The following is a 27072-nucleotide window of genomic DNA, read 5'->3' on the forward strand; positions in this document are numbered from 1 at the left end:
TCTATGTTTAGGTTTGCTCTGGACCTCCTCCACCAATTCCTGAATTCTCCTCTCACAGTCTTCTATGCTAAACTGATTCAGACGGGTTTGTTCGTCCGGTGTCATTTTAAGCAGTGAGCTAATGACATCCTGGGCCTCCATTCCAATGGAATGGTTTGGACCTTCAGCTCCTTCAGACCTAAACACTGAGGAATCTTCACTATCCATTCTGTGTCAGCTATGGATAACAACACAACAAGTAACAACACTGTAGTTTAGCTGAGCGCTAAATGACAGACAACAAATAACAACGCTGTATTCTAGCTTAGCACTAAGCAACAACGCATACACTTAAGTTTAGCTCAGCGCTAAACAACAACTGCTAACAACAACTGTTAAGTGGCTTCACTTTAACTGTTAACAGCAAACACGCACTATGACTGGCACTTAACTGCAGTAAGTGGGTTCAAATACGTGCGTTTAATTAGGCTGCACAGGGGAAAATCAACCCTGCGACTTACAACTCCTATGTTTTAGGAACGGTTAATATGCTTGTTTAACTTTGAGAATATTAACTTTGAGTGACATGGACCACTAACCTTTCGGCCAGTAATTAATGATAAAGCTGTGGCTTTGTTTGTGATGTAAGTTATTTCAGAACAGGTGCTCTACACATGTGTGGAAAATAGCAAAGTGTTTTGGAGCTTCAGAGGTGGCAAAGAATGACAGTTAAAAACCGCTAAATTGCAACCTTAGTTTCAAAATCACAGCTCAATTTTGACCACTTATGATGAGCAGAAGGGGATAAGGGAGGAAAGAAAAGAAAAATAAAATAATAATAAAAGTAAAAAAAAAAAAAATTCAAAAGGGAAAAAAAAAATTAAGATATGATAATAAGTTGGGGAAAAAAAAACACTGAGCGATCTAAGCTGTCTTTAAAACCGTGACTGCAACTACCTATCCTGGCCACCAGATGGAGGCAAGGTCTCTCTTTTCAAAGCAGAACACGACACAGACTCTGATTGACAAGTAGCAGACGCTGGCTGCTGTGTATTTCAATCTAGCTGACTTCCAGTCCAGAAATCAATATTCAAACCTCAGGTTAACAACCTCAAACCACCACAAACACGTATAAGTTATATTTAGTAATGATACCTCCTTAATCAATTATGACTGAATAGCCCTTTTGGCAAGGTGAGCAGTCAAAATGCTGGAATATGGATTGTGTTCATTAAATTCATAAGTTGCTGGTTATTCGATTTAGTCTAAAGGAACGCCAATAAGTAGACTCCAGCCCACACCGGGAAAAGCCAATTTATGCTATGCCATAAGCTGGTTGAATATGCTTATTATTATTATTAATTATAATTTGGTATTATAATTTAAATAATAAATCATTCAACTCAAAATTTCGCTATAACAAATATAGTTCAAATGGTGGTGATGTTAGCTATAAGCTTATAAGTATTTATACCACTAATGCATTAGTTAACTTGCTGTTATGAACTCATTTATGCTGGAATAAATGATCAGGTCGGACTGTTAACCGACCAGGTTTATCCAGCAGGCTGTGAGAACCCCAATGTAACTGCAATTAGAGTTTAAATCCTTATTCCTTATCACCATCCAATGATATTGTCTCTGTATTAATGTCAGATGTTAACTCCAAAGGAGGTTAGCTCTGATTTCTGAATACCCAGGCAACTGTGAATCGGACTGAACACAAAACAATGTCTATTCCGCAGTGGTTGGTTTTATTGAACCAAAAGCAATTCCCTGTTACAGTAATTCTCTGATTCAAACAACTTTGGAATTCTTACTCATTACTAAACTAAAACATGCAAAATATATATGTGGAAATAAAGAACAAAACAAAAATAAACAATGGATTAAAATGAGCGGTTAGCAGATCTTAACTTAACTCAAAGTTGTTTAACACCGCCCTCAAACACCGGCATTTCACGTATCAGCATTGACAGACAGAACAGCTTCGGGAATCTCACTGGACGCTTTGATGTCTTACACAAAGCTAGTTCAGCTAAGCTACCTACAGTCCAGATACACGTGACCCTCCCAAGATGGCTGCTACGATGACGTATGAGGGGAGGTCCTAATGACGTAACCACGCTTACGCTGATAGGATAATGCCTCGCTTCGAGGGGCGCAGCTAACTGGGAGTTTAAAGCAAAGCCCGCGACTTGCTCGGACAAAAGATTAAATCGATAAGAAGAGCGAAAAGAGAGAGGGGGGAAGCAGGGAAAAAGATTAAAAGAAATAAGGCGGTAACCCACGGCGGGGTTATTGATGGATCACAAATCAACACAGCAAATCAATTGTAAAATGCATGCACATACAAAGAAAATGTTCAGCAAAATAATTCCAACTTCGTCGTGGAATAAAAGCATTAACCAACACCTACAAAGTTCTACCGCCTGCCCAGGCACTTCTAAACACCCTGTTGGTGAGACAGAAATGAAAGGGGGAAAACCCCGTTACTTTGAGTTGCCTCGGGGCTGGTCCGGAACGCTCCGAGTGTGGCTTTCTGGACGCGCTTCGACGAGCGCAGTTGTCCACAGGCTGCAGCGGGACGGGGAAGAAGCGGCTTCGTTTCTTCCTCCGGGTTCAACAGTCGCTTTGTTGGCCAGACAAAAGCGGGGTCCTCTTCGATCAGTGGGAGATGCGGCGTCTCTCAGTCTTTTGATCAGAGGGAATTTAAAAGTACTTATTTAAAGTCGACCTCCTGTTATAAAGCAGGGAATAACCGTTGCGTCGAAAAATCTCGGTCCAGCGAGCAATCGAACACGTGGCGTGGGAATCAGCTGTGCGTGTCTTCTCGGGTTGGCTAAAGCCAGGGAAGAAGAAAGATGGTCGTGGGTGATCGGCTTTTATAGCCATCACCATAGCAACCTTATCTTGATCGGCGGCCATTTTGCCGTGTTGCGTGATGGGAGTTGGTGGCCATTTTGACCACATGAGTTGGTGGCCATTTTGACCACATTGCATCATGGGTAACGTAGTCCGTTACGTCCCGAATTGATGCAGCTTTTGTCACGTATGAACTACATGAGTTGGTGGCCATTTTGACCACATTGCATCATGGGTAACGCAGTCCGTTACGTCCCGAATTGATGCCCGCTTTCTGTCACGTCTGAACTGGCACAACATACCCCCCTTTAGCTTTGAAGAGTGGGATGCTGGTCACAGTCTTTAAAGCTACAACCAAGTCCATTCTGGCGTGACGAAAATCCGTTGTGCATGAGTGGAACAACCTAATAGTCTTTCTAGTAGCCCATTGGGATTCATGCAGTTCAGTTCATCATCCAAGAGGAGGAAAAACAAAGCATTCATTGTGCCTGGGTCAGTGACCTAGCCTGGGCAGGACTAAGCTATAGCTAGTCATTTCTATTGGCTAATAAGGCAACAATAAAGTAATAATAAAAAAAAAATAAAAAAAAAAAAAAAGAAATGCAAACTTCACAATCACCATTGTCAATACATTCATTGGTCGTCAGGTTTGAACTTTGAACCAAAGAAAGGAGAGAGGGAAAAAGGGAAAGGAAAGAGACAGCGGTTCGTAGTCTAATCAGCTTATGGCCTTCAAGGAGCTGGTGCTACGAACCTGGGAGCGACAAAGGTGAGGGCGTCAATCCTGGTTTGCAACTGTTTGATCTGCTTGTATGCTGCATACGCCATCGCGGTAGTGATGGCCCATCCAAATACAAGGAGAACCACAATAATGGTCATAATGTGAGTGTCGGTCGACTCTGTAGCTCTGGGGAAGCGAAGCAGAGGGACCGAGCTCAACTCTGATGGAGTGAGACTGAATTTAATCAGCTGGGTGCCTGCAAGTAAAAGCTGTCTTTCAATGCCGACATCAATGCTGAAATTGTATCCCTTAAAGACATCTATTATTTCAATCTCTGAGTCATATTTGTCAACGTCAAGGTGATGCAGAACCATGTTTCCAATGTGGACTACAGCGCCTTGAGGTGGGGAACAGAAAATGGTTTGGTTGGGCAGTTTGAGTCTAGTAACTGTGTCGTGCTGCTCGTAGGATAACAGGGCTTCTGCCTCTGGGGTGCTAACGAGCCAGCGGTTACCTGCCCGCTCAATTTTGGTTTCCACACCTGCATCTTTAAGGGTCATTCTAGCCTGACAGTTTTGTTCAGGAGATTCATTCCTTAGACCACACAGGTAATTGGTAACGTCTCTGATAAATGGGTTGCTTGGGCATACCCAGTGGATGTCTTTGGTTTTGGTACACAAATCCAAATTAGGGACTAAATAAAGTTTGGGATCAGCATCATGATAGGCCAATATTGAGGGGGTTTGTAGGTGTACGTGGGTCTCACCTTGCCAAAAACCGACATTCAATACTGATTTAAGCCTATACACATTAGCTCTTTCAATGATGGGAAGGTTTAGCATAAATCCTATCTCCAAGTTATCAGGATTTACAAATATCGGAATTGCACTACCTAGGCTATACGCCAGGTGTGTTTGTGATGGTTGCAGTGTTTCACTAGAGGCAGATTTGAGAACATTTTCAACCAAATCTACTGGTACCAGGTACGGAGGAATCCGTCCTTCAGCAAGGCTATTTATGGATGAACTAACCTCTCGAGTGAGGTCCTGCATTAAATCTCTAACAACCTGAGTATACATCATGTCATTCTTTACCACTTCTGTGAGCGTTTCCAAAGCAATGCATGGTGTTGTGGCTGAGTGTGAAATTATAGACGTGAAGTTATGTATGGACACTTGCTATATTAGTGCATGTTTAAAGTGTCCTGATTGAACATGCACTTGTCCTGTTTAATGCTATGCATTGTTCTCTTCGCTGGGGGCGGAGTTAGGCTCCGTTCCCTGTGAGGAGAGTTTAGTGGACGGTTTAGTTTGGTTCGCCTGAACCCATGTGTACTCTGGACTTTGCACGCTGGCTTCTAGGTTCTTTCGAGGCCACGCGAAAGTCGTTCGGAGACGGTCTTTTAAGTCAGTGACGCACTGGTGTGCAGTGTAGACGGTTGTCACACTGACGTCTTTGAGCTGGTAGATGAGATTCAGGGGAAGTGTCCTTTGTCTTCCTGTCATCATCTGGAAAAGTGTCACCCCTGTGGAGCATGGTGAGGTAAAGCGGACTAGCATTAGGACCAGGGGAAGCTTTGTATCACGGTCCCTGTCATGGCTGCTGGCATGTTCCTTTGACATGCTGGCCACGGTGCAGTTCATTTGCTCCACCTGTCCGGATGACTGTGGGCGGTAGGGAATGTGGAATTTAACTTCCACGCCCAACATGTCAGAAAGCACGGTCAGAATGTTTGACGTGAAATGCGTTCCTCTGTCCGAGTCAATGGACAGGGGAAGGCCCCACCGGCTGAAAATGTGATTTGGCAGCAGGGCTGCTGTGGTGACAGCGGTGTCATTCGGTGCCGGCAAACATTCGACCCATTCTGTGAAACTGCCTGTTATTGTCAAAAGATATTTGTTATCTCTTAACGATTCGGGGACTGGACCGATCCAGTCAGTCTGCAAATGTGACCACGGAAATATAACCCCCCTTTGCTGAAGCAGGGCTCGGTTTAGTGGTCGTGTGGGTTGTAACTGGCTGCAGGTTAAGCAGCCTTGTACATACTCCTGGGCCGTTGAAGGCCGGGACGTCACCCGTTGGGGAGTTTTCAGATTAGCTTTGCAGCTTTTGTGTTCTCCTACTGGTGAGTCATGGACGTGTGTCAATGTGATCCCAAGTTCGTTTGAATCTTTGGGCTGAATGGGCTGAAACTCATAAAACAGCTCCTTAAGTGCTGTTTCCTCTGTTTCAGTGGTCAGTGCATCAGCTTTTTCCAGCTGTTGCATGATTTCTGTTTCGAAGCCAGGGTAGGGCTCAGTGGGTGAGTCCCGGTCTCCTGGTTGATTTGGTGCTGGTTCTGTTGGGTTGGTTGTTATCGCATACACCAACAGATTTCCTTTAGCTTCAAGCGTTGCACCACAAATGGATCCAGCAGGCCGAGCTTCATGTCGCCTGATTTGGATCATGTTGGAAGGAAAGGCAAACACGGTGTCTCGAGAGTCCTGTCTGCCGGTCAAGGATAATGGCAGGTCTCCGATGACGGGAATGCTCAGCTCAAAGTCGTGGAAAGAGCTTTCGATGAGCACCCCAAGAGGTTTCTTCGCCACCACTTGGATCGGCATGCGAGTTGGATTCTCCACTAAAAGGTAAGCTGAGCGGTTGTTCAGCTCAAGCAGGGGTGTGTCAGAGGATTTGGAAATCGGCTCTGTGGAAGGCAGAAATGGTGCTAAAAGTTCTTTGGGCTCCTCGGAGCATGTCACCTGGTTGATAGGGACGGACAGTCCACTTCCAGAAGTGAGGGGCTTGGGAGTCCCCACTTGGGCCCAAAGATGACCATGATAGCAGTCAATGAGTGGGGCTAACCTGTTCAACAGGTCCTGACCCACAAGAAAAGGTTCTGTGTCCAAAGTACATATGTAGATGGGGTGCACCAGGGTCATGTCACGGAAAGTGATGTCTAACCACGCCCGTTTGGTGATGCATGACTGATCCTGAGTGTAGCTGGTGATGCCCACGTTACAGGTCTCCACCTGGAACGGTTTCCCAAGAGACACCATAGCTCTGGTCACCTCATCAAACAAATCTGAGCACATTAGACTGATCTCGGAACCCGTGTCTAAAAGAGCATTTGCAGTTACACATCCTCCGATAACTGTCGAGCAGTATAAACGGTGTGCATTTTCATGATGGTTTAGCTCACCTAGAAACCTTAGAAAAGGGGCTTTCTGATCACCTGCTGATGGGATCTTAGAAGGTTGTTGGTGATTTTTCGGTTGGTCCCCCCCCTTAATCAGATAAACTCTGTTAGAAGGGGAAGCCTGCTCCACGCCTAGTCATGCTGGCTGGGGTTTTGGGCCTGGCTTACCTGGAGGGTCGGCAGGATTGGGTGATGGCTGGGACGGCTGTGGCGCGATCTGATGCACTGTTTCGGCTAGCAACCTGCGAAAAGTCTCCATCTCCTTTCTCATTGACTCCTCCATGCGCAGGTTCCAGCCTTTGTTGTCATGTGTGCTTTTCGGCTTTCCTGGCCTGTCAGTTTGCTTACCGTATCGAGCTGGATCCGGCCTGTGCCATTTTTGAAACCTCTCACCTTCCATGCTGCCATGCTGACCTCTCCTATCCTGGGAAGCTTTCTTCTGCTGCGGCTCAAAACCGTGTTGCTTCTTAGGACCAAATCTAGTTTTAGGTTTGAAGGGAGGCATCTCATGTCCCTCCAGACCTAAACTCTTTTCTGGTTCGGCTTGAATCTGCAGAACCTTTTTATCACTATCGGCTCCTTTGTTGGGCCGGACACGTGTTTCCCATGCCACCTGCGCGTATTTCCTGATTTCCTGCATGGTAAGTTTCTTGGTTCTACAATGCATGGTAACCTCATAACGCACGCTTTCATGAAGATTATGGAGGAACAAAGATTTGAAAGTGTGGTCTTCCTCCAAGCCGGGAGCATTTCGTCCCTGAAAGTAAGCAGCCCGCAAGCGACGGTAGTACTCTTTTGGTGCTTCAGTTCTCTTTTGCTGAATTGCAAAAGCTCCAAGAGTGGCCGAAGCTGGGTCTGTAAACGCCGAATATTCTTCTCTTAAAGCCTGACAAAGAGCTGAATAACGGTCACGTGTAGCTGGAGGGAGGCTTTCTATGAAAACATGGACACTTCTGGACGTGGTTTTCCAGATAAGCTTCAACTTTTCTCGAGCTGAGGGGCTATATAAGTCTAGCAGACAGCGCTCTACCTCTCTGAGATAGTCATCAATGGTGGATTCTGTATTGCTAGGATCAAAACGCTCTATGTCTCGGGCCAGGGACTCAAGTTGACGCATCCGCAGTCCCTGTTCAGGGATCGGAGCTGGTCCATCTGAGTCCTCTCCTGACGACTCTTGCCTGTGGTAACCACGGTGGGAGGGAGGCTCCAGTTCTGACCACCTACCTGGCATCGGCGGCCGTTCGTGGGACGCCGGGGGACCCTCCCTGTCATGAACTCTTGTCTGTGGACGCAGTTCAGAGGAGTGGGGTTCACCTGTGTCCCAGAAACGGTGCTCTCGTCGCCCTGGTGGGGGGAAAAGATCATAGCGGGCCGTGTCAGGGGTCAGGTGGGAAGCAGGTGTTTTCCCATGATTTACATCATGTGGATCAGTCCTGATTGCCACCCTAAGTTGTTTAGGCATTTCTTTCCGTATCACACTGCTATATCTGTCCTGACCTTCGCTTACCTTTCGCTCAGAAGGTGTCTGAGGGCCCAGTTCATCCAATGTCCTCCAGGTGTGATCTCCATGTTTTCCTTTGGAGTTCTCACACTCAGATCCTTCTGTCTGCAAGCTAATGCGATCCTCCTCTCGCTCCTCTGTGAGATGACAGCTGCCCTGAACACTTCTCTGTTCTAGCTCCCTGATTCTTTCCTCAGCTAAAGCACGCCTCTCAACCTCTCTGTTACGCAGATTGGTCTCTAGCGTTAACCTTCGGTGGTATAACGCAGTTAATTCACCCAAAACATCTGCTACCAATCTATGTTTAGGTTTGCTCTGGACCTCCTCCACCAATTCCTGAATTCTCCTCTCACAGTCTTCTATGCTAAACTGATTCAGACGGGTTTGTTCGTCCGGTGTCATTTTAAGCAGTGAGCTAATGACATCCTGGGCCTCCATTCCAATGGAATGGTTTGGACCTTCAGCTCCTTCAGACCTAAACACTGAGGAATCTTCACTATCCATTCTGTGTCAGCTATGGATAACAACACAACAAGTAACAACACTGTAGTTTAGCTGAGCGCTAAATGACAGACAACAAATAACAACGCTGTATTCTAGCTTAGCACTAAGCAACAACGCATACACTTAAGTTTAGCTCAGCGCTAAACAACAACTGCTAACAACAACTGTTAAGTGGCTTCACTTTAACTGTTAACAGCAAACACGCACTATGACTGGCACTTAACTGCAGTAAGTGGGTTCAAATACGTGCGTTTAATTAGGCTGCACAAGGGAAAATCAACCCTGCGACTTACAACTCCTATGTTTTAGGAACGGTTAATATGCTTGTTTAACTTTGAGAATATTAACTTTGAGTGACATGGACCACTAACCTTTCGGCCAGTAATTAATGATAAAGCTGTGGCTTTGTTTGTGATGTAAGTTATTTCAGAACAGGTGCTCTACACATGTGTGGAAAATAGCAAAGTGTTTTGGAGCTTCAGAGGTGGCAAAGAATGACAGTTAAAAACCGCTAAATTGCAACCTTAGTTTCAAAATCACAGCTCAATTTTGACCACTTATGATGAGCAGAAGGGGATAAGGGAGGAAAGAAAAGAAAAATAAAATAATAATAAAAGTAAATAAAAAAAATTCAAAAGGGAAAAAAAAATTAAGATATGATAATAAGTTGGGGAAAAAAAAACACTGAGCGATCTAAGCTGTCTTTAAAACCGTGACTGCAACTACCTATCCTGGCCACCAGATGGAGGCAAGGTCTCTCTTTTCAAAGCAGAACACGACACAGACTCTGATTGACAAGTAGCAGACGCTGGCTGCTGTGTATTTCAATCTAGCTGACTTCCAGTCCAGAAATCAATATTCAAACCTCAGGTTAACAACCTCAAACCACCACAAACACGTATAAGTTATATTTAGTAATGATACCTCCTTAATCAATTATGACTGAATAGCCCTTTTGGCAAGGTGAGCAGTCAAAATGCTGGAATATGGATTGTGTTCATTAAATTCATAAGTTGCTGGTTATTCGATTTAGTCTAAAGGAACGCCAATAAGTAGACTCCAGCCCACACCGGGAAAAGCCAATTTATGCTATGCCATAAGCTGGTTGAATATGCTTATTATTATTATTATTAATTATAATTTGGTATTATAATTTAAATAATAAATCATTCAACTCAAAATTTCGCTATAACAAATATAGTTCAAATGGTGGTGATGTTAGCTATAAGCTTATAAGTATTTATACCACTAATGCATTAGTTAACTTGCTGTTATGAACTCATTTATGCTGGAATAAATGATCAGGTCGGACTGTTAACCGACCAGGTTTATCCAGCAGGCTGTGAGAACCCCAATGTAACTGCAATTAGAGTTTAAATCCTTATTCCTTATCACCATCCAATGATATTGTCTCTGTATTAATGTCAGATGTTAACTCCAAAGGAGGTTAGCTCTGATTTCTGAATACCCAGGCAACTGTGAATCGGACTGAACACAAAACAATGTCTATTCCGCAGTGGTTGGTTTTATTGAACCAAAAGCAATTCCCTGTTACAGTAATTCTCTGATTCAAACAACTTTGGAATTCTTACTCATTACTAAACTAAAACATGCAAAATATATATGTGGAAATAAAGAACAAAACAAAAATAAACAATGGATTAAAATGAGCGGTTAGCAGATCTTAACTTAACTCAAAGTTGTTTAACACCGCCCTCAAAACACCGGCATTTCACGTATCAGCATTGACAGACAGAACAGCTTCGGGAATCTCACTGGACGCTTTGATGTCTTACACAAAGCTAGTTCAGCTAAGCTACCTACAGTCCAGATACACGTGACCCTCCCAAGATGGCTGCTACGATGACGTATGAGGGGAGGTCCTAATGACGTAACCACGCTTACGCTGATAGGATAATGCCTCGCTTCGAGGGGCGCAGCTAACTGGGAGTTTAAAGCAAAGCCCGCGACTTGCTCGGACAAAAGATTAAATCGATAAGAAGAGCGAAAAGAGAGAGGGGGGAAGCAGGGAAAAAGATTAAAAGAAATAAGGCGGTAACCCACGGCGGGGTTATTGATGGATCACAAATCAACACAGCAAATCAATTGTAAAATGCATGCACATACAAAGAAAATGTTCAGCAAAATAATTCCAACTTCGTCGTGGAATAAAAGCATTAACCAACACCTACAAAGTTCTACCGCCTGCCCAGGCACTTCTAAACACCCTGTTGGTGAGACAGAAATGAAAGGGGGAAAACCCCGTTACTTTGAGTTGCCTCGGGGCTGGTCCGGAACGCTCCGAGTGTGGCTTTCTGGACGCGCTTCGACGAGCGCAGTTGTCCACAGGCTGCAGCGGGACGGGGAAGAAGCGGCTTCGTTTCTTCCTCCGGGTTCAACAGTCGCTTTGTTGGCCAGACAAAAGCGGGGTCCTCTTCGATCAGTGGGAGATGCGGCGTCTCTCAGTCTTTTGATCAGAGGGAATTTAAAAGTACTTATTTAAAGTCGACCTCCTGTTATAAAGCAGGGAATAACCGTTGCGTCGAAAAATCTCGGTCCAGCGAGCAATCGAACACGTGGCGTGGGAATCAGCTGTGCGTGTCTTCTCGGGTTGGCTAAAGCCAGGGAAGAAGAAAGATGGTCGTGGGTGATCGGCTTTTATAGCCATCACCATAGCAACCTTATCTTGATCGGCGGCCATTTTGCCGTGTTGCGTGATGGGAGTTGGTGGCCATTTTGACCACATGAGTTGGTGGCCATTTTGACCACATTGCATCATGGGTAACGTAGTCCGTTACGTCCCGAATTGATGCAGCTTTTGTCACGTATGAACTACATGAGTTGGTGGCCATTTTGACCACATTGCATCATGGGTAACGCAGTCCGTTACGTCCCGAATTGATGCCCGCTTTCTGTCACGTCTGAACTGGCACAACATTGTTAAATTGTTGAATTTGTACCATGTCCTAACCTTTCCTGCAAGGTGAATTCTCGCGGTATTTGTGTGTTCACAAATGCACGAGAATCCATTTTGTACCGCTCAACGCTTCAACCGTTTGTGCCTGAACCAAACACAGTTGCAATCATGTTGCAGTTTTAGGCGGGACATGCCAGCTGTGACGAAAGCAAGAGCTGGAAATCCCATGGCCGAACCAAAATAAACATGGCAGTGCAGGAGGACACACACGTAGCTGCTGCTATCCCATTTGTTTGGTAAGAATCCACAATTTCATCTTTGAAAAAAGAACAGCAAGAAGTGCCTTGATTCGCTTACCTTGTTGTGGTTTCTCATGACGTCTGCTGCTTACGTTTTAATTTGATACTGTGATTGGCTAAAACCAACCTTTGGTAGGCGGGCACTAGGTGTTGCTTCACCCAATCAGCTCGGAAGGTTCTGCTGAAGGTCCTGCCTTTCCCGTACCGGATTTAATGGGAGAAGTCCCAGATTGATAATGTACAGAACATAGAGTGCTACACAATATCAATCTGGCTGGCCAGGTTAACAGTGTTCCTGGGTGCTCATAAAGGCACTTTCAAATAAAATGCATTATTATTAGAATGTTTGGTGGCTATAGTCTGAGAACATTGCAGTGATTTCAGTTGCTTAGAAATGCACCAAAAAGTTTTTACCGGCTTGCTTAAATTACAGTTCTCCTTCTGAGATCTTGGACTCCCACTGTTCTGAGGGTTGGTCCAATGTCAATATCAAAAAAATCCTTTATTGTAATGGAAAAGAGAAACTCAAAAAATAGGAAATGATTATTTAAACGGATGAATAAAGGCCATCAACTGCATCAATAGTATCCTGATGCATCTGAATTATCCAGGTAGAAAAACAAATAGTAATAGGTCCTCTGGGCCACTTTGTTAAAATCCTTTACCTCTTCTCCAAGAGACTGCTTTAGTCTGGGGAGGCATGAATAGTGCTTACTTAATCACTAAGTGGAAGACATGCTGTCAGTGGTATTTTTTAAACTTTGAGTTCATCAGAATTCGGTTCAGTGTTATAGTACTGTGAGATGCTCCATAAAAATCCACAATTTTTATGACATTCATAATTTTCAAGCTGGGCATTTTATATAAAAGCATTGATACAAAATTTGGTAGTTCAGCAAGGCATGCTTTCAAAAGCTGTTGAAAGAGTGGCGGTTTAAGTAACTGGCATTATTAAAAGTGGTGCTTCTTTATACAAAGGAGAAGCAGAATGAATTGGAAATGAATTTTGCTCTGCGGGTGGGTTGGAAGTATAAATTATGCTAAATCTATCCAATGCTCCAAAACAGCACAGGTCTCTAAGGGACACTCTCTTAGCACTGGCCCAAAAAAGCTTTGGTCTGACCCTAAAGATTTTAATATTTAAACAATTATTCAACTCAAAAAGTTATTTCTTTTTAGCTCATGAGGCCATCCAATGAAAATGCATTCCATTTGCCCTATTTTGGTCAGTCCAGCTGCCATTAATGGATGTCAATGTCCTTGTTTCGTCCATCACTCTAACTGGAAACAAGCCTGAGGGTGGGGGGAAAAAGTGTGGCCATGAATGTTGGATTAGGTCTCTGCTCTGCAACAGTGTCCAGATCCTCTTTGAAGATCACTTCTTATTTTTATGCAGCTGCTTTCTGAGCTGTTCAATGGCAGGCTTATGCCTTGAGGGGGACAACTTCTATTGAACCACAGACAGATGGGTGTCAAACTAATAAGTGCACTTATCGTGCCCTGGTAAGATCCGCTCGCTAAATGGACAGTTTTTACTTCAGCACCGAACAGCTCAACAAATTACTCCTCTACATCAGTTTTAGAGCTGACCCTAGACTTCGGTGTAAAATAGATGTCAGCTTTCATCCCGTTGAAACAGTGAATGGGTTTATTATAGGGTAGGAACCTCTGTTTGTGGATGATGCTAAATTACATGGTTACTTGGTGAAGGAGCACTTCAAAGAAGCCAGAGAGGTACCTCCAATTGCAAATTTGGGAGGCAAAATTACACCAAACACCAGCAAGAGAGTGGAGTCCATTAGCATAAAAGACCACATCTGCTTGTAAAAGAAAGTTAATATTACTCGTTATATTACTCGTTAGACACAAAATAAAGTTTAACGATGACGGCATCAAATTTATTAGATGTGTTAATGGATAAATTGACAGTATAACAATCTAAACAGCTCTTTCCTGAACGTTTAGCTTTTATGATAATGTCTATTGGCCATATCACCCTATTGTGCATCTGTCTTGACTTCATACACATTTGACATTTGACCCTGTAGCTTATACAATTCAATCTCCAGTTATGGCAGGCAGCCACAACTGCTTAAGACACATCAAAATGATACAATTTATACTGTTGATGTGTACTTCTGCGTTGGAATGTTTATTTATATTATACAAGTGGCATCCTAATGTTACAGCAATGTCCTAGTTTCTATAATTATTGTTGTTATTTTTTTATAATTGTTATTATTATTATTATTATTATTATTATTATTATTATTATTATTATTATTATTATTATTGTTATTATTATTTTTAATAATAATAACAATAATAATAATAATAAAAATAACAACAACAACAATAATAATAAAAATACTACTACTACTACTACTACTACAACTAATAATAATAATAATAATGTTACTTAATACTTAACACTATGCAATCTTCACTGATTATTTACTTACCTCGGCAGGCTGAATGCTACACATGACTTCAACCGACTCCAGCAGTGCAACCTATTTTTGGACCACTTCAGATAATGGTAAATGGCTTGTACTTGTATAGAGCTTTAATTAGTCTGACGACCCCAAAGATATAATAACTGATATGTTGAGGGAACCCATAGAACACTGAACCTAGAAGCCAAGATGGACAGGCTAACCATGAAAGGGAAATATTAAGTAAAACAAGATGCTGAAGTCACAGAAAAAGCATCATACCACACGTTGACACTGTGATTTCCACACCATTATTCCCATTACATGTGCACTATATAAAATGGGGGTGCACCAAAAGTGATCTGCATACTGCAGAGTAACTTGAGGACTTGAAAATGTTCATGCTGGACTCATTCTAAGGTGTTCCGAATGGCAATACAATTTTAATGCTCCCTTTTTGTATTTTCACAAATAAAATAAAATATTCATAAACATCAAACTGTGTTTTTGAACAGTCTCAGTTAAATTTAATAATAAATACAAGTACTTCTGCTTTTGAGCGACAGACACAGTCCAGATGCCTCGAAAACTGAAATGGACCATAAGAAGCTGATGCTAGTCACCACATTGTTCGATGTTAACAATTAGCTGCTGTGATCTCATTGTACTTACAAACCAGTGATATCTCCTCAGTCACTTTTTTCTTTTCAATCATTTACTCGACATTCTGTCACGTAAACTATTTGAAAGTAGTGAGGAATTCTTTTTAAATGCCCACCCGGCAAGCAGTCTTTAATATAAATTCATTAATGAATTAATGTGGTTTATCAGAGTAAGCACAACATTAAGGAGCTGTACTATTTCAGCAAAACAAAATTGCCAAGAGCTGGTCAACAGAATACAAAATTCAAAAGCATACAGACATTTTGTAAATATGTGACACACCACGGCAAAAGTAGGAACAAGTCGGCAGAGCACAAACAAAGAAAACAGAGAAAAACCTTCAATTTCTGAGAAAATTCTGATTTGTGTTTTATTGCAAAATATGCTAGTTGAAGATATGAAGAAACTTCTCAATGGTTTTAATGACAGTTTCAAAGGTTCTAAAACGGTAAACTTTGTGTTTAAACTCTGGACGTTTTAAGCTTAACCTCCCCCCGTGGTCTCTGCATGCTGGGGTGGGGAAAGCCATGGCTCATTTGTATATCGCCTTTGTGTGGCTCTGCGCAGGCTTTTGTTATGCATGTCGGCCAATTTGCAGCCGCTTAACCTGTTTGAAAGAGAAACTGAGTTGGAGTGGAACTGTGTCTCGTTTCATATTCTGTATCAGCAGTGCTGAAGCGCAACAACCTAACGAAGTGACTGTATAACAAGGACAAACATTCCTAGTTTCCAGCTGATGTTAACGGAAGACGATGAAGAAAGCTTTGGACTCGCGGCAGAGGAGAGAACATTAATGAACGCATTGCGCAGTAACTTAACCACTGCTCTACAGCGCTCCGCTGTGGGGGTACATTTTTACCAGGACGCAGACGCTGGAGTCGCTGCAGATTCTGTATCAGGGGAAATCAGCGTGAATAGCAGTGTCTGCTAATAGAGATCATTCCTAGTTTCCAGCTGACGATAACCAAAGATGAGGGAGCGGAAGAAAGCTTTGGTCTCACGGTGCATTTGTGCACAAATGCTGGCTTCCCAAGTTTTGTTAGTACCTGTGTGACTGGGGGTGATTCTAAAGAAACTTTGAGGCCTGTTCTCTCTGGTAATCTTTGCAGAGTGCCAACAATCAAATGGTCATATCTTCTTCAATTCTTTGTTGGTTTCCACAAGTTTGACATCATTGGAAAGCTTAGATTGCACTCTTTCAGAATCTGTAAATGACTCAAAATGGCCCTGGGGAGACTTGTTTCTCGTTTTTGCAGTGGCAGATAAATAACTCTATCCTAAAGGTGTCTGAAATGTTACAGCTTGCCTTTCAACGTGATGTTTTTTTTTTCCATAATATTACAGAAATGCTGGTAAATGAAAACAGGTCTTTACAAACTAACGATTATTTACCTTTAATAATTTAACTCTTAGACACTGATTGATAATATACAGTACATGGCAGTTTAAATTGCCCGGCTTATTGATTCCTTTATTCATGTCTGAGTGTCTCTTGCCCAGTGAATAAAGTCTTTCACAGATTGATGTACAACATTACTGCTTTCAGTCAGTTCCAATGATGATGTTCAGTCTTTCAGACACTGTCTACATCTGTATCAATCCTTCTGCTGGCTAGTATTTCCTGTTTTCTCAGTGCTTGTCTATTTATGATAGCTGGTAAGTGGGTAGAAAAATAACATGAAACGCTGACACAAAAAAAAATCCTTAGAATTTGTGATTTATTAAACAATCAATATCCTACTTGATGGTTTACCTGCTACAATTAGTGTGGCTGTTATCAACTTGAGAAAATGTCATTTTTTGCTTCACATGAGAATAGCTCTACCGTCACAAATAACAGTCAAGCAGTATTGACGGTAAACAATGAGTTAGTAGATGGGAGTAGACGGGAAAAAAAGCCTCTATATATTTATCTGGAAAACAGACAAAAGCTTCAGCTGCATCTCAAACACTTTTTAAGGGTAACAATATGTTATTTTTTTTGGTATGGGAATCTCATGATGTGACGACCTTGTGTCAAGACATTGTTTTCTACAGTGTTTACTATGAATAGAGATATATTCACTTTTATATACAGAAGGGGAGCAACACATCTTCCAACTCTTGCCAGATCACATTGATAATAAGGCTGTTATCTTACTCCTTATTGTGATTTGGATTTTATTATACAGATTTAACTAAAAATATAAAATAAACAGTCGCTAAATTAAGAAGTAGTTTTTAGTTTAGTAGTTTTAAAGTGCTTGATATTATCCTGAATAATTTACTATCCAGAGTATAATGCCAATATTTTCTGTTCCGCTCTTTATAGAATAACACAACAGCTTTAACAAGCTGATTTAAACGGGGGAATTAGTTAGGCCATCTGATCAAATATTAAACAGGCCTACAACTGCAAAGTATGCCTGTCAATTTAAATGACGGCAGTGGTTTAATCTTTACCTGAGGTGCAGTATATATATATATATATATATATATATATATATATATATATATAAAGCTCCAGTAATCTATTAAAGCTGTTGCACTGACATGTTCGGCTTTTAGTTAAATCCGATGTGTGTCTGGCATATATTAGAGGTGCCCCGGCTTCAAAGCGATCAGTTATTAGCAGGCTATCTGATTATTTTTCTAAAATGTGTGGGACGCTGGCCCTCAAGGACCAGAATATGACACCAGTGATTTATCAGGAAGCCGTGCGTGTCTGAAAGTGCTGCTTTCTCTTCAGAGCCAGCCGTCTGGTCTCAGCTGGCCATCGGATCACCCGTACCACTTCATTCACCAGCATAACTCCCCGATTAACTTTCAGCTGCCATGACGTTGGAACCAGCTTTGTTGCGCGTTAATTAGTGGTTGACTAAGTAGTTACCGAATACTACAGTTAATCAACATGGTTTTCACTTCAACACATAAGCTTGTGTGAGACATTATCCATGTCCCTTCACTACAGCAGAAATGTGACAGTAATTAGGAAGTGTCTTCAAAGGGCTGACTGAAGAGCGCGGCCAGGTCTTCTTCAACCGGCAAAATGAAATCATTTTAGCAGGTACTCACGCAGACACCGCACTGGGTCTCATGCAAACAGGCCTCTTTGTGTCTGCATGGAAAGTCTCTTTGTTCAGCAACATGTCTTGCATAATTAATAGCGTGACCAATGCTTTTTATTCTTTAACGAGCACGCCTTTTGGTTTCAGATATCTTAATGATATGCAATCAGGCTTTTCATAAGCAGCATGATTCTCTAATATGCTTTTTATCTGAGTTAATGGTCCAAAGCATCCCTAAGGCGCAGACAGAATATCCCTGGTACTGATGGAACAAATGGAAATCAATCAAGTCTGACGCAAAAATAAAAATTGTTTCAAACAAGTGCAACTGGGTTTCCTCAATACTTCTGTGATTGGATTCAAGCAAATAGCTGATTGCCCATAGATTCTTGCCCACTCATTCACTCTAGAATTCAAATTTGAATCAGGTAATCAGAGTAAATAATGTGTTAGTTTTCCCACTAATAAAGGAATGCAAAAAGGAAGGAATAATACAAAACAAACTTAAGTGTGGGCACCCTTGCAGCCCTGGAAACCATGCACAATTACTCTTAAAAAGAGAGTCAACTGTCTAAACTATACCTTCATGCCTTCCACATGTGACGGCGTAAACAACTAATCCTGTGAAGACACTGTTTCTTGTTAATTGTACCGCAGTTAAACTTGTACGGGCCGATTTGTTGGTACCCCTAAACACCATTAATTCTTTAATCTTAGTTAACAGCAGAGTTTCTATTTAAAGAAAAAAAACAGGCTTCCAGCTAGTTTGGTATCATTGAATATGGAGCAAAGAAAGCAAAGGTATGAGAAAGGTAAGAGCTGTTCCAGGAGTTTAAAAGGAACTTTAAAGGTATTCATGTCAAAGGGAAAGACTGCAAAAACATCTGTTCCTGTTACCACACCTGCCAAAATTATAGAACTGGGTCTTTCGGCAAGCTTTTAGGACATGGATGCATTCAGAAAGGTAATTAGACGTACAGTGTGGATTGTCGAAACCGCCAAGAAAACCCTCTCAAATCATTTAAATTGAACTCCAAGGTCAATGTGCGTCACTTTCTGATTGCACCACTTTGAATTTTGATGGGCTCCACATAAGAAGGCCCCGGGTATCGGACTACTAACAGGAAAACACAGAACCAGCAGAGTAATATTTACCAAAATACAAGATCACAAGCCCTTTTTTTTGCCTGATGGGACAAAACTGGAGCCTTTTGACCAATTAGCTCTATGTTTACAGACAGAAAAATGAAGTGTTAATAAAAAGAACACCGTTTCTCCGGCTACTCATTAAGGGTCCTTGGTTTGGCCGTTTTGGCCTGCGTTGCTGGACCTCACACCGAGAACTTTGAATCTGTGCAGGGCACAATAAAGACTTATTGGAGCAAAATGTACTGCCCAGAGGCAGAAAGCTCAGCCTTGGTTGCAGCTCATGTAAGTGCCTCAAAGAATAAAACTAACGAAACACCCTGGGACTGTTCTTAAACGCTCAGCTTGCTCGGGAGGACTGGGCCAGACTACCTGTTGGCAAGACACAGAGATGGCTTGTTACTACAGGTGCTGCAACCAACGCATGGAACCAAGCGTAGCACCTGTTTTGTCCATGCGATGTCCATTCGACTCAATGATTCAACTGAATCCTTTTCAATTGCTTGTAAAAGCCTTTTATGTTGTCGCAAATAGAATGTTCAAAGTTAACTTCAGAATTATTTCCTTTAAATATGTCAGTAAAAGCGATTACTCATGGTGAAAATGTGTCGACGCAAGTTTATGAATTAGGCCTCATCATAATAGCGACTTCACAAAATATCTTAGATCTTTTTAATTGCAGAACAGAGCTAAAATAATATTTTAAAAAAAACCTAGTATAAAGTCTCAGTACTGTGTTTCCTGCTGACCCACTTTAAACTCAGTCAAGACTTCCATCATCGCTATCAGGCACAGGCAGTTTGACACTTACAGTCAAATCTGTGACTTTATAATTTGTGATCAAAAGAACTTGTGACATTTTATGGCAGCTGAAACATTAATAGTTAGAGGACCTCGGTCTGTGCTGATATAAAAAGCGACTCTCTTGCACGACGAGGGCTTGAAAGAAAACGCACAACTGCAGTGTTTTACCTCGGAGGTGTTTAGGCTTTGTTGGCATACAAGTAGTCAAAATTAAAACCAAAGGAATTCTAACATGATTCGGCTTAAATCTGTGTTTAAGCCGATTAGTTTAAAAGCCCCTTAAACTAATCTTATATCTGGCATTTGTTTGTCTGCACTGCTGTCAGCCAGGAACTCAATGCTGACAAAATACCATAAAATATTTCTGACTCTGATTTCAACAACAGGCTGGGAACCTGTTGTCATCTAAAAAAAAAAAAAGAAAAAAAAAGAGGAAAAGAAAAAGCTCGATGAGCAGCTGTGATGTGGGGATGTGTGAATGATTTTCCATCAGCGTTACGTGACCGAATGCATCCGGCTTTCTCCACAAAGAGATCTGCTGTTTTGCAGGCAGAATTTAGTTTGGTTTTATTCTCTTCTGGTGCTAGGTTGAGACTGTAATTACAGGCCCAGTAACTGCTGCAGTAACACAAGATTTCTGCTCTGTTTCTGGCATGGTGCGATCTTTTGGTGTTATGAGGAAGGCAGGCAGCAAATCAGTTCAGCTCTTTGCATATTAGAACTGAATTAGGATAACAAAACAAAACGCTGACGGGAAATATATAAACTGGTGCCGTGCTAAAAGGTGTGCAATCCCATTTGGACCTTTTTTGCAGTTTGTGACGTTATCAAAACCAACTGACGTGCGTCTTGTTGTTTTGTGATTGAGCAACACAAAGTGGTGCATAACTGTGATGGGGAGAGGAAACACAGAACATATTATTCGTTGTTTTGTTGTTATTACACAGATATATAGTGAGGAGCCTGGTGTGCATTTGCACTCAGCCCAAATGGATCCATGCTTGGTTGAAGCTCTTTCTCTTTTGCAGTTTGTCCTGACTTGCTTTGCACACCGAGACACTGATATTTCTGTAAACCCCTCTTTGGGAAATCACTCAAACTCTGTCAGATCAGATGGAGAACGTCTGCGAACATCGAAGCTATCAGTTAAGCCGATGGAATGAACTTTAATCTTATAAACCATTAACCGGCAATTAATTGTTAGTTTGCATCCCTAGGGCTGGACGATAAAATAGAAATCATGTTGCTCGTTATAGATAATTATCAAAAGATTCAAAATATATATGTTAAGTGCAGCCGTGTCCATTTTATGCTGTTGCTTAATTACCTATTTTCAGATAAAGAACAGTAAAGTCAAACCTAACGCTCTATTCAACCAACTGTTTCCCAAAAAGAAAAAAGAAGACAGGCTTTCTGAACTCTTGAAGGGGGCGGAGCTTGGTAACGTAGCGTTCCTGGGTCTGCGTTGGTGATTGGATGGGAGGATGTGAGCCTACATCATAGGCTTGAATGCAAAAAGAAGGAAAACTTTTCTTCCATTGAACTTTTTATCACCCTTTTTTTTTTCTATCGCACCACACGTCTAACTATCGATACATATTACTGAATTATCACATGCGGCCCTAATCCCTTTCACCAGTCGGTGTTAATGGCTTGTCCACATTTGGCTCCGCCCAGCTTCCCTGCATACACACAGCATGCTGCTGCCACCACCATATTAACCTGTGGGATGGTGCGTTCAGGGTGCTGTGGAGCTTTTGGAGTTTTAAACGCAAAAAGTTCCATTCTGGTGTCACCGGACCACCTTCTTCCACATGTCTGCTGTGTCCACTACACAGCAGACTGCAAAAAACAGCTGATCATGGATTTCTTTATGCAACACTTCTATACATTTATGTAGTGACCAGCTAATAGTTTTCCAGCTGAAAGATGTTCTCACCTGAACTGTGGAGTTACAGTTGTGCAGTAATCTTTCCGGAATAGAGTGCTCTGTGAAACTACTCCACAACATTTCCCCTGACCTGTCTGTTGTGTTCCTCGGTCTTCATGAGGCTGTTTGTTCTCTAATGTTCTCTAACAAACCTCTGACGCGTTCAAAGAACAGCTGGATCTCCTCTGGGATTAAATTACACACAGCTGGACTCAATTTACTGAACAGGCAAATGGCATTACTAGATTTTATTTAGGGGCATCAGAGTAAAGAGAGTTGGAAACCTTTAGACGTCCCTTTAATAGTGGACATTTTTGGTGAACCTGTGTCAGTTTCCTTCCTACTTTACAGTTGTGTGTCACTACATTTAAGGTTGTGGCTGTAAGGTGACAGAACGTGAAGCTGTTCAAAGATATTTACACTTTTCAGAAGTGATTTTTATAGCTTTAAGAAGAAATGCAGCTAGAGGGAACACGGATAACCGCAACGTGAGGAGATTTAGGAAATGTGGAAAACTCAGAATTATTTGTTTTCAGTTAGATTTGAAATGGCAGACTGAGCTGAAAGGCCGACATCAAACATAGCAAAAAACTGTTAATGGGTGTTTATTGGGTTGTTGGCCTTGGAGTTAATTGCCTGTCGTCGACATTCCCTAAAGAGAGGTAGGTGTTTTATTTGGATCTATCTCAAAGTAAAAAGAACAATGAACAATGAGTGAGTCAAACTTCTATTTAAGTTTTTCCACTTCCGTATAAGCTTATTTTAACACAGAATAAGCTAGTGTTGTGGAGGTAATTTAGAGTTGTTTTTTTCTTATTATTGTTGGCTGAATTCCTTATTGTAATTTCGACTACATGTTTCTATCAGGGTTCCCATACTTATTGGCCTTTATTGAAAAAATTCTAAGTGGGTATAGGACAATTCCAAATACAGACGGTCTTGTCGTAGTGATACATTAGGGCTGAGTAGCTAAAGTCCCAAGTTAAGCGTTCTTCAGAGAGAACAGATATATTAAATAAGTAGTGTGATTTATAGGTATTGATTAAAACAGGGTTGGGGCGTAACATGAGATGATTGGAATTTTAAGAATCGCAATATTTTTTCTTTTTCAAAAGTTGGTAAATGCTTTACTGCCTAAAAAAATTTATAAGTGGACACAATGGTGGCACAAGGGTAGTGCACACAATCCATGTTCCGAGGCCTCAGTCCTCAATGTGGCTGTCCCGGGTTCAAATACCTGGCTCTAATGCTGAAAAAGAATGTAAAATTCCTCCTTTTTTGTGTTTTAACAAAACTGATCAAAGTTACATGCATCTCAGACTGTGCTTTAGATTATATCAATTCAGAATGATCTACTTTAAGTTTTATGAGTTAAAGGTTTTAGATTTTTTTTTTTTTAGAGTTGATCAAGCGCGGTCCAGTCTCAAACAACTGTGAAATAGTCCCTTAGTTTTATACTCATTAGAAGCTCCAAGGCAGTCGCCAGCTTTAGCATAGTTAGCGCCTAACAGTTAGCCAATCATAGCATTCTCACAATGCAAACAAATAATTCATATCTCTGTCTTCTGTCGTCGTTTGCTGTTCTCTTCAAGTAACTTAAATCCTGCCAGAAAGTAATTAAACACAGAATGGATGCTGTCATCCCAACTCTTTAATTCACTGATTCCTTCAACACAAGTGGAAAATAAATCAAGAACTACGTCCTGTCACAGTCATGATAAGTAATGAAAGATACAAAGTGGGGAGCTTGAAAGCTAAAGAGAAACCAAACACTTTAAGAAACAATCATCAGATTCTGATAATATTTGGGTTGGGTTTTTAACCTCTCTTCTAGGCAGAATTGGTAATTAGGTAAAGAGGCTGGCCTCCTGGAACGGGACACGTTTTTAAGGAGAGTCAACAGGTTTTCTATAGCGTTAAGGTCTGAGCTTTAAGCAGACCCTTCCAGCAGTCTATTATTAACCTGTTTTATCAATTCAAATACCTGTGGATCAGCATTCTTCAATGTACAAAGACTTCATTTAGGAAAAAAGATGTTGTTGTAAACCAGCGTGTAAATGCTTAAGGTTACGCCTGTGTCTATATTTAAGCTTATACTGCATCAGTGCAGACACTGTAAAGAAGTAAAAGAACTTGTTTGCTGAAAATAATAAACTTAAAGCCTTGCAACTGTTGGTCTCACTTTTATCTTGTCGAGTGCACCTTGAGCCCTCCATCAACCTTCTTGTCAGTCTGTGTCAGACAATCCTGATGGGCTCTCATCCCTCTGTTGAGCTTGTGTTCCATTTAGTTACTCTCTACCCTCTCTGTCCCCTGTATTGCCTCCTGTCCAGCTGCTTTCTGCCTCATAAGAAACAAAAGAGCAGACTTTCTTTAACAATAATATAAATGCTTTTCTATCTATATCAGGAAAAACTGTTTTCAAAGTTCCCTCCCTTTTTGATGATCTCAATGCAAATTTCAGAGTCTTTTGAATGTCTGTTCAGTACTGAACATAATAACACATGGCTTGGTTGAACCGTGGTAGCTCTTCATGGAACTGTCACTTCTGAGACAACATCAAGCAGCATGGTTAGGTTATTAAAAAATATATATCAGAAGCTTTGGACATTTCACAGAGCACAGTTCAATCCATCATCTGCAAATGGAAACAGTACGATACAACTGCAGCCCTACCAGGACACGACTGCCCCAAAACTGACAGGCCTACTACTCAGGGTAGATTGGCATCTTCTCTGAAGCGGGGCCCAGAACAAAGACGCACACCGCAACCTACCCAACTATAAAGGTGTCTGCCCCAACCGTCAATCAGTGGTGCGCTCCGATCACTGTGGAACACCATCTCACCAGAATAGCAAAATGGTACCATAATAACATGCTTTATTATTATTTTGTTTACAGTTCAGCTTGGATTTTATTTGCCGTACTGCATAGATTTGCAGTTTAGAGGGAACATCGCCTCCTCTGTAACTCTGGAGCAGCTGCAGAGATCTAGAGCCCAGGCAGGGGAATCTGTCAACACGTCAACTACTGCATTTGTCATAAATGCCACTCAATCTATCCTTTATGGAAGGGGGCAAGAAAAAAGCTATTGTTCAAAGATAGCCACAAGAAGTCACATCTGCAGTTTGCAACAAACCATGTAGAAACCCGGCATACATGTGGAAGAAGGGTGCTCTGGTCAGATGACACAAAAAAATAAATGCAAATTGCTGTGTGCCACAAAACTAACACTGCAGACCAGCTTGAACGCACCATGACCAATGTAAAAAATACTGGTGGCAACAATTATGGGATGGGGTTGCATGCTTTTGTTTAAAAGGGAAAGGAAAACTGAGTTTTCAGAGTTGAGGGGAAGATCGATGCAGCAACGTATGTGGCTATAATCAAAGAAAACTTGCTGGAGGCTGGAAAAACTTGAGACGGGTCGGTAGTTCAATTCCCAGCAAGACAGCCCTAAACCCTAAACATAAAAACAGAACCACACTGGAGTGGCTAAGATCAAACCATAACCAATTGTTGAGTGGCCCAGTCGCACTAGATCTAAATAATATGGGGCAATACTGGAATATTGATGCAGACAAGCACACTACCATGTGGTTGGAAAGTGGGGAGCTTGAAGGGATTTGACTATTTTTGTAAGGAACTCTAGGAAGGCGTTCCTGCTGCATCAACAGTTGTGACAGGTGCTGCTCATCTCCTGAATGCTGTTTGAGCTCTATCTATAGGAAGAACCAAGTTTATTGGCATTCCCCAGACCCAATAAAGGCCTTTTTGCATTTAATATATATTTCTTACCATGTATAAAAAAAGTAGTTTACTCAAAAACTAAAGAACACCTATTAAATTTCTTCGGATGCTGTCGTAGAACAATGAACCTTTTCCTGTTTTTCAAACCTTTATTTCATGTAGCTCCCTCTTACCTGGGATATTATGGATGGTGATGGCTAGGATCAGCAGGAGAATTCGCCGCCAGCTGTTGCCTGTCTGACCAACTCCCGTCGTTTTACTTCCTGTTTCCTGTCCGTCGGAGTGGCCTGAATTGGGCCCTCTTCGTCTTTGGTAGACATCTCCATTCTCAATTTTGTCTGCATGAAAACAAAGAATGAGAAAGAGAAACATTAGGCAACGTTCCCACGAACAAAAAGATTACCTGACAATAGTTCTGATCAGACGACCTGGTTCTGAAAAACAATGCACCTAAAACTTAGGATTCTTAACTGTCCATCTCCAGAAACACAAGTACAACTGCGATAAATGTAACTCATTTATCGAGCAGATAAGACTGTAGCGGAACTGGGCAGCTTCCAGGTGTAAAAATGTGCTGCTGTACTAGTACGACAGGACCTTTTTTGGAACCGAACGCTTTCCTCTGAGTGAAGTGTCCCCAAATAAAGGTTAGGAAAACCCTGAAGGGCTTCAGCATGCTTCAAATTAACGCCTTTGGTTTACTCCCAACAGGAGTCATTGTCGGCTGGTGGAACAATGCCTGAAAGCTGCACTCTGCCAGCTGCCACCGACAATGTCTATTAGGCTTCCAGAGTAGGAAATCAAATAAGCAGGCCCACTTCACACAGTGAGTGGGCAGCTGTGTGGAGAGTCAACTGGATTTTAGCTCCTCTCTCAAGACCCCTCTTTCTCCTTTTTTCAAATATGAATGGGCTCTGAATAAATATCAGGAAGAAGACAGGATTATTTACATAGTCGACATCCCACTGAAGTCTTCAAATACCTATTGAGGTTTGCTCCCTGATATGGTCGGATCACAAGTAGATATTAACTCATTCTGAGTAAAAGCTGCATTTCAGTGCTAATTGGATTGCCTGACAAATCCAGAAAGCCCCTGTTTGACAGTGGAAGTCCCAAAAGAGTTACCATTACATGGCAAAATCTGCATTTCTAATCAGCAAACATCCAAATGGGCTTTACATACATTTAGCAGATACGCATCGGCCTCTGCAATTACTGCAAGCCCCGGCGGCTTTAAAATTAATAAACCTTTTACGACTGTAGCATAACTGTGCACTGAAAAACTAGGAACTGAGAACATTCAGTGGACAGCAGCTGCGTGGTGCTGTAGCAT

The 27072-nt window shown here is 41.8% G+C and overlaps 1 protein-coding gene across 3 annotated transcripts in view; it reads right to left on the bottom strand.

Moving 5' to 3' along the window:
* LOC105927380 (zinc transporter ZIP11) overlaps positions 1 to 27072 on the bottom strand; it is a 226682-nt gene that overhangs the window by 27573 nt on the left and 172037 nt on the right. For all 3 annotated transcript variants that reach the window (XM_021317295.2, XM_012864105.3, XM_036142519.1), the window contains exon 6: positions 25913 to 26077. In XM_021317295.2, the coding sequence (XP_021172970.2) occupies positions 25913 to 26077 (165 nt within the window). The remainder of the gene's footprint in view (positions 1 to 25912; positions 26078 to 27072) is intronic.

The sequence above is a fragment of the Fundulus heteroclitus genome, chromosome 10 (assembly GCF_011125445.2).
Source record: "Fundulus heteroclitus isolate FHET01 chromosome 10, MU-UCD_Fhet_4.1, whole genome shotgun sequence".
NCBI lineage: Eukaryota > Metazoa > Chordata > Actinopteri > Cyprinodontiformes > Fundulidae > Fundulus > Fundulus heteroclitus.